General features: G+C 29.5%; 1 protein-coding gene across 1 annotated transcript; it reads right to left on the reverse strand.

Moving 5' to 3' along the window:
- Positions 1–9,088: 9,088 nt before the first annotated feature.
- LOC124927319 (auxin-responsive protein SAUR50-like) lies at positions 9,089–10,020 on the reverse strand. Its single transcript, XM_047467717.1, has one exon. It carries the CDS (start codon positions 9,936–9,938, stop codon positions 9,609–9,611), a length of 330 nt encoding a protein of 109 aa, XP_047323673.1. The 5' UTR covers positions 9,939–10,020; the 3' UTR covers positions 9,089–9,608.
- Between the last annotated feature and the right edge of the window lie 3,787 nt (positions 10,021–13,807).

Raw genomic sequence — 13,807 nt, forward strand, 5'->3', positions numbered from 1 at the left:
TATGTCAACAATTTAATTAATAATTTTATTCATTTAAATACTAAAATTATCTTATAATTTTATATTTTTAAGTTATATTTCTCTCGTCTAAGCCATATTCTTTAAACTTAAAAAAAGTAAATTAGTTTACAAATTTTAAAACTTAATTTTTATAAAAAAAAATTTTTTTTTAAGAAAAAACTAAGTAAAACCCAATAAACCATTTCCTTGAACAAAACGCCCACTCTTAATTTTCCACCAATCTCCTAATTGATTACCGTAATGACATGATAAATAGCAAATAATTACTAAATAAGTTAAGCAAGATGAATAAGGTTAGTTTGATTCACATTATTTTTAATATATTTTATTTATTTTTATATTTTTTAACCGGGGATGTTAACATGACCCACAACAATGACATTTCTTTCAGCATAAGGCATTTTAAGTGTGATCGAACCCAGAATGACAATTTGAAACTGTCCTACGGTAACCGAACAAATTTATCCTGTTTGGGATGGTTTTTTCCCGGTTTGACTGATAGTTGATCAAGGATGAGGCAAAGATGATATTTGTGTCCCCTACCCTGAACTTTTCCGACTTCACCACCGATTATGTCCCTAACACTAAAAACACACTTAAATATATAACATCACCAATGTATATATATTTATTCATTATATTTTATAAGAGTTTATGTTTAGTTTTTTATAATAATATAAAATTTTAATATATTACAATATATTATATTAAAAAATTTATTTATATAATTTGATTATAGAAAAAAATTATTAATTATTGAGAATATGATATAAACGGTGCACCATGGGGATTCTCCAAAATCGAATGAGATAGGCATTTTAGTAAAAAAAATCTCCGAAGTAAAAATAGGGCGGAGATGGTAATGCATTCCCCCCGCCTGCCTGAACTGCCCCATTACCATAAAAAATCGAACTAGTAACATTTTGTTTAGAAACCACACTTGCCACTTAAACTATATTCGACACGTTTATATAATATTTAATCTATTTTAATCGCTAAAACTTGGTATGTTTTATTATTAAACGTTCATCATATTTAAACTTTTATTTATTTAATATTTGTTAAATAATATTATACACTAGTAAAAATGGGGTTTTTTCCGAAAGATTTTTCATATATATATATATGTATATATGTATGTATAAATATCGAAAGGAAGAAATTTGTCATAAATAAGAACACATACTGACATGTGCACTATATATGTAGGTATTGTCATGTAATGTCGATAGATATAGACTATATATGTCGACTTTGACTCCTTCCAAACCCACCTAAAAATTGGGGGGAAATACCGAAATATTTGTACTATATCTGTCGGTTTGACTCCTTAAAAAAAACAGAAAAATTTCTAACTGTTAGGATTTTTCTGGAAGGGAAATGTCGAAAGATTTATACTAAATTTGTCGGGTTTTTGCCTCTTCCAAAAACCTAATCAAAAAATGTCTAAGTGTTTGGGTTTTTTTCTAGTGGGGATATGCCGAAAGATTTAGACTAAATCTGTCGATTTTGACCCCTTAAAAAAATAGAAATTTTTTCTAAGTGTTGGGTTTTTCTGGAAGGGATATGTCAAGAGATATAAACTAAATATGTCAGTTTTCCCCAAAATACCGAAAGATTATCTCTAATTATCTCGGTAATGTTATTCTTCACTAATTTTTTTTCTCTTCTAAGTGGTGTTTTAGTTTCTAATTATATATGAATATTGTTTAATTATCTAAGCATTTGAATTGTGTGTCAATTTCAATGTATATGAATTGTGATTGAATTTACAAGTATATGCTTGTGTTTGATTATAATATGATGTATAAATGTTTTTGTTTGATTATAATTAGAATGTGTGTGTATGGATTGTGTTTGTATGTGTAAGTGTTTTGTTTAATTTCTAAGTATAGGATTGTGTTTAGTTTTCAAGAATAAAATATAATCAGACTTAAATCTGATTAATTATTAAATTTGAAGGGGTCAAATACCGAAAGATTTATTTCAAATCATTCGATATTTAAAGGTAATGCCGAATGAATTGGATAATTCTTTCGGTATTGACCCATTCCCAACACTTAGAACAATTTCTAGTTAATTAAGGCCAAAGACGAAAGAAATAGGTAAATTTGTCGGCCAATAGTTAACCGTTAATACCGAAAAATTTACTACATCTTTCGGTATTGACCATTTTAATCGTGTTTTTGGGAGAAATCCTCCCTTGCGCTCTCTCCATACCGAAACCCTCCTCGCTCAGCCGTTCGTCGAAGCCGTCTATTCCTCCATCAGTTCGTTCTCTTTCTCCATTAGATCGACGCTGCCGCCGAAGGAAGTTATAAGAAGATTAACGCCTAGCCGCCGACGGAAAGAAGAAGACGATCGCCGCCACTTAGCCGCTTCCGCCGAAGGTAAACCTAATTCCTTTTCTGTCATTATAGAACTTAGGGTTTTCCTTTATTATTTGGTTTATGTCATTGTAGAACTTAATTTTGTTTATAATTATTGAATATTATAGAAAGTTTTAAGGAAATTGATGAATTTTAGGCTAAAATCATGTGAGGGTTTGTCAAAATCTAGGGTTAAACTATATCCATGTGAAGCTTGTCAAAATCTGGATTTTAAGTTGAAATTGATTGTTTGATTTAGTTGTTGTGTTTGATTATATTGTTGTTGTTGTTAATTTGTAAGGAAATGTTAGGTGATTGTTAAGCATTTTAATCAATTAAACACTTGGAATGTTTTCAAAATGTTCTTATGTTGTGAGGAATTGTTGGCTGAAAAAATATTCATGGACATTAATAAAATTCATGGAAATAGGACATAGAATTTTTTGGATGAGTATCTTCCATCGATGAAATTCATGGACATAGAATTGAAAGTATATTTTGGAGGAAGATAAAATCCCTTTCAACTTAAGCCCATAAAAATGATGTTCTTTTAGTTCGGATTGTTTTTTTGAAGAGTTTTGAGACATCGGTCCTAAATTATTTCTCTTATTTTCTCAAGGAATTTGAGACGATCTTTAATAACTCCATGAGAAAAATCTTTGTCATTCTTATTATTTTCACCTTATAAATCTATTTTGGAGTTCTTCAACATCTATCTATTCCATTAGGGTTATCTATTCATTTTTGATAACTTAATTGTTAATGATCTATAATAATAAATTAGGAAGAACAAACAAATTCTTAATGCTAGGGTTTTCCATCTTATTAGAATGATGGAAGTACCCGAAAAAACATGGTTGAGTTTACGTCGAGATCATCCAAACTATGTGGAAGAAATTGACAACTTTCTAGATTTTGCAGTGAGTAGTACAAGACGATAAAAAGTGAAATGTCTTTGCGTGAAAATCTTGAACACGACTTTTAAGAATATAGTCTAGGTGTAGACTTACCTCATCGTTTGTGGAATAAATCTAAATTTTTAATTCTGGTATTGTCATGGAAAAAAGAGGAGTACTACTAATGTGGTTTATGATCATGATTATGACGATGATCATGACGATGACTCAGATGATGTGGTGCCGGAAGTCACATGTACTTCACTAGACTTTAATAATACGGTCAATGAAAAACAATATATGTAAGATTTAATACATTCTATGTTCTCCAACGTTAATGAAGCCCGAACAACTATGAACTAGTCGAGGATGCGCAGAGATTCTATAAATTGATTGATATTCTAAATGGACTTTATATGAAGGTGCACGAATAACAAAATCATCATCACTGTTGAAACTCTTTCATATAAAAAATGTTGGTCAATGGACAAACGCTTCATTCGATATGTTGTTACGTCTACTTAAAGAGACCATATTAATGATAGATTCTCAATTGCCAAACTCATACTACGAATGTAAGAAGTTCATTACAAGTATCAGGTTTAAGTATGAGAAGATATATGCATGTAAGAGCAATTGTATGTTATTTTAGAAGAACGACAACAATTTAGAGTCTTGCATTGTGGCCTTTCTAGATGGAAAGTCGACCAAACAATGGGGCAGATCGAAAGAAGCAAAATGAAAAATTTATGCCCACTAAGGTGTTAAGATATTTTCTTATAATATCAAGAATGCAGAGGCTATACATGTGCTCTAAGATTGCCCCAATGATGAGATGACACAAGAAATTAAGAGTTAAAGGTGATATGTTGAGAATCCGACTAATTCATACACCTGGAAAATGTTTCATGAGAAGTATAAGGACTTCGCGTTGGACCCCTGTAGCGTGAGACTTGGTTTATCAAACGATATGTTTCAACATTTGCAAATGGAAAAAAAGTCACACAATATTTGGCCGGTTATTCTAATTCCTTATAAAATGTCACCCAATATTTGCTAGCAATTTTATTCTATATATGTTAAATTCCAGGCCCAAAGGGTCCGAAAGATGCAATTGACACATTTCTCGAGTCATTGATCGAAGAGTTGTCTGAACTATGGAATCGTGGTGTGAGAACATTTAATGCACACACCTCGTAATTCTTTAACATGCGAGCAACATTGTTATGGACCATTAACGATTTCACAGCGTACGCGAACTTGTTCGGATAGAGTACAAAAGGAAAACTCGCTTGTCCTTGTTGTAATAGTGACATTATATCTCTTCGATTGAGTAATGGACAGAAACAGTATTACATGGGTCATAAACACTTCCTTCCACCAAACCACAAATACAATAGGGATAAAGAGTTGTTTGATGATCAAACAGATTATAGAAAGCCCTAAAAAATGTTAACGGAGCAAGAAATTTACTAACAAGAACAAGACCTAGAAGGCACAATTCTGATTATGGATTAGAGGAAAAAAACTAAGATATGTCATGAAACACGGGGACAATTGGAACAAACTTAGCATTTTCTTTTATTTTCCTTATTGAAAATAACTATTATTGAGACAAAATTTAGATGTGATGCATATTGAGAAAAACATTTGTGATAATCCTAAGGATGAATGTGATAGTCCTAAGGATGAATGTGATAGAAAAGAATAAGGATGGTCTTAAAGCCCGAAAAAATTTACAACTCTTGAGCATAAAACACTGGTTATATCCTGAAAATGTCGGAGGAGTAGTTCATTATCCAGAAATGCCTTCACTTTGTCCTCTGAGAATAAGCAACATCTTTGTAAATTTCTGAAGGATCTTAAGTTGCCTGATGGTTTTTACTCAAACATTGGAGGTTGTGTAAATTTGGAAGAGAAGAAGATTACGGGATTGAAGAGTCATGATTTTCACATTTTATTAGAATACATTATTCCTTTAGCAACCTGTGGATTGATTCCAGATACTGTGTATGATGTTATAGTAAATTTTTTCCAATTCTTTCGTTTGTTGTGTTCCAAAGTGCTGAGTGCATCGGAACTAGAACAATTGTACTTGGATATTGTAACGACATTTTATAAGTTAGAAATGATTTTCCCACCATCGTTATTCGACATCATGATGCATTTTAACTTTATAGATTAAACATCGGTTTAACATGTTAACTTTATAGATTAAACATCAGTTTAACATCTTAAAAACGGTTTAACATGTTAACTTTATAGATTAAAAAAAATATTGGTTCGACATTTTAACTTTCTAAATTAAAAAATATTGGTTAAACATATTAACTTATTAAATATATATATATAAGTTCAAAATATTAACTTACTAAATTAAAAATGAAAAGACATAAGTTCTAGTTGAAGCTTATTTAAAGGTGTAGTCAGGTACTTTAGAAAGTCGAAGTCTTTTCCTTGAGAGCATCTTTTCCAGTCTCAGTTCTGTATCTATCAGGGTTTTTGGGGACCGAGTGTTATATAAACTCGTGTCGTAACCCTAGTCTGTACTTATGTAATTTATGTGTTGATCTCCTCAATAATATTCTCTTTTTCTGATAGACGTAGTCAAGTTTTATCTTGATGAACCACGTTAAATCTGTGTTGTTCTTTATTCCTTGCGTCATCTATCGCATTCCGTTAGAACAAACTGGTATCAATATTTTAATATCATAAATTAAAAAAAAAAAATCGATTGAAAAACTTTAATCATTTTAAAAATGATAAAATAATAAGTTTTTTTGTTTGAAAAACATAAAAAAAAAATTGGAATTACAATTTTAAGCTAAAAAAATGGGATTGAGAACTATAAAATTACGCTGGATTAAATTTTATTGAAATTCTAAATTTAATTCTTAAATTCTTGATATTAAAGGTATAACAAACTCAATAAATATTAGAATTAGATCCTCAAATTCCAATTTTAGTACCCATTCTAGTGTTATAAAACACCATACTTGATAACAAGGTCATGTTTGATTGACAATTTAATTAATTTTTATTTGAATGACATGCTTGGATTGTAATCGGATGTCTTGGCATGAACAAATGAATATATTTTTAAAGCAAGACATGTAAATTTGATTTTGTCACAAAAATAAAATAATATATATATAGTAGCAAAATAAAGATATAACCATGAATAAAACTTTTGGTGGTATAAATAGACCTTTTCAATTTGAGTTATTTAAATAATTCAATCCACTCTTCAACATCATTTTCATTTAATTTATTACTCAAAGTATCAAGGCCTTATTCTCTTTGGGTTTAAAAAAAAATCCAAACAAAATCAATTTTCTAATCAATCATGCACTTCTCAACAATCACATCACTCATTTTATTATCTAAAATACTTAAATACCCTCTATTTTAAATTATTATTTTTTTGTTTTATTTATATATATTAATATCCTTTAAGTCTTTTTACAAAAAATAATCATTACATTCTCAAAATTATCAACAATCATTATTTTTATCTTTCCCTTCAAGTTTTTTAAAAATCACAATCGGAAAAATGCCTAAAATACATATTTATTTTAAATTATTAATTTTTATTTTATTATTATATATCACCGTCCTTAAATAATTTTACAAAAAATATTCAAACTTCCTCAAAATTATCACCATTATTTGAAGCACTAGTTTATTATTTTATATTTTAATAAATGTTAACCGATTATATAGTTAAAGTGTGAATTGTCTAAGTTAAGTCATGGAATATACACGAGTCAATAAAAAGTTAGGGTATTATTACAATTTGATATATATTAAAAAAAAGTTAAAAGAAGAAGAAAGTGCATACACTTTTAACTGTTCATGACCGGAAGGAAATTAAAGTGAAGCTTTTACTTTACTAGTACTGTACGTCCATGTTTAACAGTACTACTATATATATATATATTATTATTATTTATTATTTATTATTACAGAGTGATAAAGAGATAGGCAAAAGAGCAACTTTATGATAAATCACTTTCATCAACCATTTTATTTCCATGACTGGCCTAATTCATCAATTACCCCATCACCACCGGTCCACCACCACCACCACCGGTCCACCACCACAGCTACGTACTGTTAAGTCTGCTTTCTCCTAACCTTTCGATTATGCATGTGGCCCCCGAACCACAGATTTCAAAAAAATACAAATAATTAATCTTTCACATTTCAACCTAGTTCAAATCATCTACAATTTCAAACTTATATATAAAGACTAGCTCCTTCTGTTTAATTTCAATGTGAAATTAATACATCATCTTGAATCTACACATATATAGTTGTTAGTTAGTTTAAAGTGTTATGAATTATTTGAAAAAAAATCATTAGGAGGCACATGCATGCATGTTTTTTTCAGGGGAAAGCATTTGATATTTATGGACTAAAAATGGTGAGCCCCAAAAACAAATCTTATACATAGCCACAGCCACCCAAATATATATATATTATTATATTAAAATGAAAAAATTAATAATGAAGAAAATGGACCAGCCTAGGTAATAGCTATATAATAGATGAAGGGACAGGATAGAGATAGTTATCATGATAATATGGTCCATGAAAATAACAACTCAACTCTCACATGCAACTGCTGCATGCATTTGCACCCACAATATCACCAACCCATTACTCCATATCTTCGCTACACCCATCGGTATCTTTTCATTGGTTTCTTGTCATTATTTATCTTTTTCATTTTATCTCCTTCAACTTTTCATTTTAAGTAAACTTATCTCTTATCCTTTCTAATTGATTCTTTTGGTGTATATAGCCATACATGACGGTTAATTCGATGCTATATGTACTGACACTATATGTATCTCACTCATGAAGTGACACCTATGCACAAAAGTAAAACATTAACTCTCTCATTTGTTAATTTTTTTTCTCTTTATACATGCGACACTTTCTTAATGGATACATGCACTACCAGTACATGTAGCATCGAACTAACCAAACATGACTCACTCACACTTTTAGAAAACAATTTATAGCTAGCTAACTAGTAGATCCACCTAAGAGAAGAAATTAAGTACAAGCTGTGTGAAAATATATATATGTTAGTCTAGTGTCTATTAGCTGTTCCTTATTTTTCCTGTTCAACCCTTCAATTATTGTTACTATTATAATGCATTAATTCTTAAAACAGAATAAAACATGCCAATGCACTCAATCGTCCAACCACCACCAAAGTCGATAACTTGACCTAATTATCATACAAGCTAATATTGGATCTAGCGAAATTATAAATACATGAGGAAATTATTCTGTAGAATTCTTACATAATCTTGTGTATAGAGTTCTCATCATATTAAAGACATGATCAGAAGAAGCTTACAATTATACTGTAAGTCTTTACAATTATCAAGATTAATATTTTTATTTAAAAAAAACAAGAAAAGTTATACCCTTTGTTATATATCCTAGCTAATCGTGATGGGGATGATTTTCTTGTTAATTAAGAGAATAGCTAGCAGTGATCAAAGGCATAACACCTAATTATCGCGGTAAACAGAATACATATTAACCTTAACTTAAGCTATTCCGAAAATCTTTTAGATAAGACCTAGTTTTACTTTATTTGTTTTTACATGTAGTTCGATATTTTCACTGTGACAAACTAATTGTAACAGTTTTTTGTTAGTACCATTTACTTTGTAAAAAAATATTCATGGGAACATTTCTATGAATTGTGCTGTGACTTTTTTTTTTATTGGGTTATTCTCATTTAAATAGAGACATATAAGAGAGGGAAAGGTAATAAAGAAGAGTTAACTAAAATTTTATTTATTTATTTGCTAAACAAGAAGTAAATAATTAAATAAACTTGCATTAAAACATGGGATTTTCTCACGGGGTGCAAAATCACACCACTGCGAGAGGAAAATTCTTAAATTGTACGTACGTACGGTTCTACTAGCTAGCTAAATCATCATATGATGAATTTGTACAAATATTATAATATAATATATATGTAATCCGACCCACTAAAAACATGATTAATCATATGTTCGGTGGCATGGCTCGGAATAATGATCGATCATTAATTAATTAATTAATCAATCACCAAATCTACATCCCGAGTTAAACATACTAGTTCCCAAAACAAAGAAAGATGGTAAAAAAAGAGAAGCATATATATATATATATATTATATATATGCTTCATCTTGGCCCATCTCTCTTCAAATATTTTTTTCCGATCCAGAAAAAAAAATTAATAGGAACTGTTTGTCTTAATTCGGTCTTCATCAATGATCGATCGGATCCTCCTGACCCTACCCGACTCATCTCATCATGAGCATAGAGGTTAGAGATCGAAAAGCAACTTCTTCACAAGGAATGGTAAGACCCATCTCATGAGCAAAGCCAAACTCCTCCTCAGCTCGCCGGAGAAGACACTGAAACTCCGGCTGAGTGAGGAGAGAGATGGAAACAATGTATCTACTCCTGTTTTCTCCGACATAAACAACGAAATGACCCTTTGGTACGTCGAGAGGAAGGGTGTTGACATCATCATCAACGTAACCACCTTTCTTCCCCAAACTTGAGCATCTTTTGAGGATCTGTTTGAGTAATGCTGCTTGAGCTAGCTTGTTTGATTTCCTGATGGCCATTATAGTATTTGGAGAATGGAGATGGAGAAAAAAAAAACGTAATAATGAAGAAGAAGAAGAGAGATGGTGAGAAAATGGGAAAGGGGAGATGGGTATTTATGAAGAAAGTTAGCTAGGGTTATGTGGAATTAAAGAAAGACAAGAACGAAACCGAATTCATTGGGGACACTTTCTATGCTGACCCTCCAAAAGACAACATGGACCCTCTATCTTTTTTCTCTTTCTCTTGGTTCTAGCCTAACGAGAAGAGCTAACTAAAGATGACCATTTGCTTAATTTCATTAATTATACTCTTTTATATACTAGTTTTAATTAATAATTTCAACATTATTGTCTCTTTTGCCAACTATATATAACCAGTTTGCTTACATGAAGCTGACTAGCTAGGAGATATGTATTATAATATGTCCTTCAAGTTTTATGTGGTTTTTATATAGATCATTCAAGTTTCTATAGTTTTAAATAGTTGTGACAATTAAGGGCTCATTTGATATTGTGTTTTTTAATACTAAAAACCACTTCTTTGTATTTTTTTTAAATGGAATCTGGTGTGAAGTCTCGGACTCATGACCACGATGATGTGAGTTACAACACTCTACTTTGATTGAAATGATAAGTGAGATTATATTTGATTATGATATAATTATTTAAAATTTTAAGGCCATAATGTATTTTTACCATTTAAAAAATTGTCTTGGCGGACTATATATATTATAGTTAGTCGTTGTAGAATGTGTCGTGAAAAGATGAATATAACACTTCACTTGTTTAATTTTGCATTGCAAAGAAAGTGGTTTGGAGTCTAATTTGGAATATAATTGTCATTAAATGAGTAATGTCTGAGTCAACCGTCGATCGTTGGGATGTGTATATATAGACTGAGAGTTCGATCGGATTGAGTTGATGAGTTCTCGTCCTGATTATTTTATGATGGATTATTTGACTTGAAATGTACCGAATGACTTTCAATGATCGCAGTCGACTACTAATGTGTTTACTCCATAATACTATTACTACGACGACTGAGGAGATCTCTTCTGAAAAACCGATGGAGTGATCGATGAACTCATGAATCTTTTTAAAGATCTCCGAGCTTGTCAAAGATTGATTTTATGTTATGTTTGTTTCTTGGTGAGCATTTTTTTATTTATATTTTGATTGTTGCTCTTAAATGGTTAATCTTATTATGTTATATGACAAGGTAAACACTTTTGTTTTTGTATTATTTTTGTTTTACTTGTTTAATCGACTATTATTTATGTCTTATACATTAATTTTTTTTTATAAATTAAAATAATAACAATAAACTTGTATGTATAGATAGCCCGTACAAAAGAAGGGACTAGAGAGTAGTACTAGCTAGCATTTGCATTTTTTTCCTCTTCTTGAATCTCACTTGAAAGTGAAATATATGTTATTTTGTTTCCTGTCGATATCAAGTGAAAGTGAAACCAAAACAATTAATAATACTCTTTCTCTCATGAATAACAAAATTAATTAGGAAATTCTACTAATTAGTTAGGTTTAGGGTTTGTACCTGATCCTAATAATAACTCCTATATATGTTTGATCGAATCCGATAACAACTCTATTATTCGATCAAGCTTCTTTTAGTGGGGACCGTAAGCACATTCTAAATTACATGCAATAGCTACCAATTATATACGTCAATTTTATATATAATATATTTAAAAAGGAATAAATAAATAAATAAAAAAGAGAAAAGTTGCCTTGAATGTTATGCTCTGGCAGAATGTTTTCTCAGCCTTAGAACATGGGAATGGGAGAAAATACTGGCAGTTTATTTGATTCTCTCATCTAATTTATTTTCGAAATGGATTGCAGATATTTGTGGTCTGAATTATTTCTGTCTTCATTGTTCTTCCCTACAAGTTGGTGGCATTTGATTGTAGCTCAATATTTGATTTCTCATAATATTATCTTAAGATAAGCGAATCTTCGTGTTAGCTTCCTAAAATAAAAAATATTTTATTTTTTCTCCGTCACTTCTTCGTATAAGATGTGAAGTGGATCATTTGACTTTGTTGTGTTTGTTTCTTTTCATATTGCTGATTTATTGTGGTTTCCTATTCTATATATTTTTTTTCCATTTCATGGTGGTACTCATAATGACTTTTAAATAAATGGGTTTGAAGATGTAGGTTTAATTTATTTATTTGTCTGATGTAACTGATCAAATAGAGAAGATCTTTAAAAAATCTGAAATAGAGAACAGAAATGAGAAGCTAGATAGCTAGCAAATAGTAATTATATATAAAACACAAGAAAGTCGGGTCCAAGGAACAAGTATGTTGTTATTTTAGAGCAAAATGAGACGGGATTGATGTTGATATGGCCAGTACGCAGCACATGGAGGAGCCCACAAACATGCCCTAGCTATAATCTTTATCTGATGGCTAACTAGCTTCATCATTCATCACATTCACCCAAAAACATTTATATATATGAGTTTATATTAAATTATAATTCTTATGGGATTAGTTTAGTTGATGGGAAACTCGCAGTTTATAGATATCTCTAAGCTTTTTAGAATCTTGGATATTAGTTTGGTGTGAAAATGGGTGCTTCATGAAAACATATATACCCAAAATCTTCATTAGACTGAAGAAGAAACCTGGATGTTAAGAATAAAAGCGTAGTCTTCATAGGGTAATTGTCACTACTTATGGACCCGAACCTGGGTGATCTATCCATGACTATAATGAAGCTTGGTGAAACTAAGTGGAGGTCCGAACCGACCAACTGGTGTTGAAATAGAATATACTTAGTTTTCTAAATAAAAAAATCATATGAAAAGACAATAGTTTCTTAGAAATGGAAAATGCTTAGCTAAACAAGGATTGGTTTTGGGGCTAGCTAGCAAAGCAACAAATTTAGATGTTTGGATAATTATATGACCAGTTATTTAATAGATATATACATTCATTTTCTAGTCATCTTTTTTATTTTATTTATTTTTCTAAGTTACCCATATTTTTATTCATTTCTTTAAACTATTCACCTTTTTATAAAATAATTAAATAAATATAAAAATTATATATTAAAATAAAATATATTACATAAAAATTTTAAATTAAATTAAAATAAGATATATTACAATATAAGTTAAATTAAAATCGTATTAAATTCACAAATTATTTAATTTTATCGATATAATATATATATATAATTAAAATTAAACCTACTAAATTAATTAATTAAAATTAACTTAAATATTATACATTAAAATAAAATATATTTTATAAACATTAAAATAAAATACATTGAATAATAATTAAAATAACATGATAAATCAAAACTTATGTAAAGCTTATTAAAATAAAATATTTATTTTATCAAAACAATTAATTATATATACATAAACAATAAAATAACACACATTAAATAAAAATAAAAAAGCTAGCTACATTACTAGAGATGTTAAACTTGTAATTAAGCTTATTAAAATAAAATACATATTTATCAACATAATACATTATATAAATATTAAAATAAAGTATATTAAATAAAAATTAAAATAAAATAATTGCCTTATTCTGTTTAATAAACTTTACTATAATATTTAAGTTCATTTTTATTTTAATTATTTTGAGAGGAAAAAGTGAAAAAAAAGATGTGGATAGTTTAAAAAATAAAATGGAAAAAGTTGGTAGAAATGAATGAGTTACATAAAATTTGAGTTTTATTTTACATTGGGCCTTGGTTTTAACCTATACATTAAGTTAAGCCTACGAATAATATCTGCATAACATCCAAAAATATTATGGGCCAGATATTCTAAGACCAAATTGAACTGGACTACTTGTACGGCCCATTTGAAACGGTATATATAGGTTTTCTTCTCCAAA

This window comes from Impatiens glandulifera, chromosome 2 (assembly GCF_907164915.1).
Source record: "Impatiens glandulifera chromosome 2, dImpGla2.1, whole genome shotgun sequence".
Classification (NCBI taxonomy): domain Eukaryota; kingdom Viridiplantae; phylum Streptophyta; class Magnoliopsida; order Ericales; family Balsaminaceae; genus Impatiens; species Impatiens glandulifera.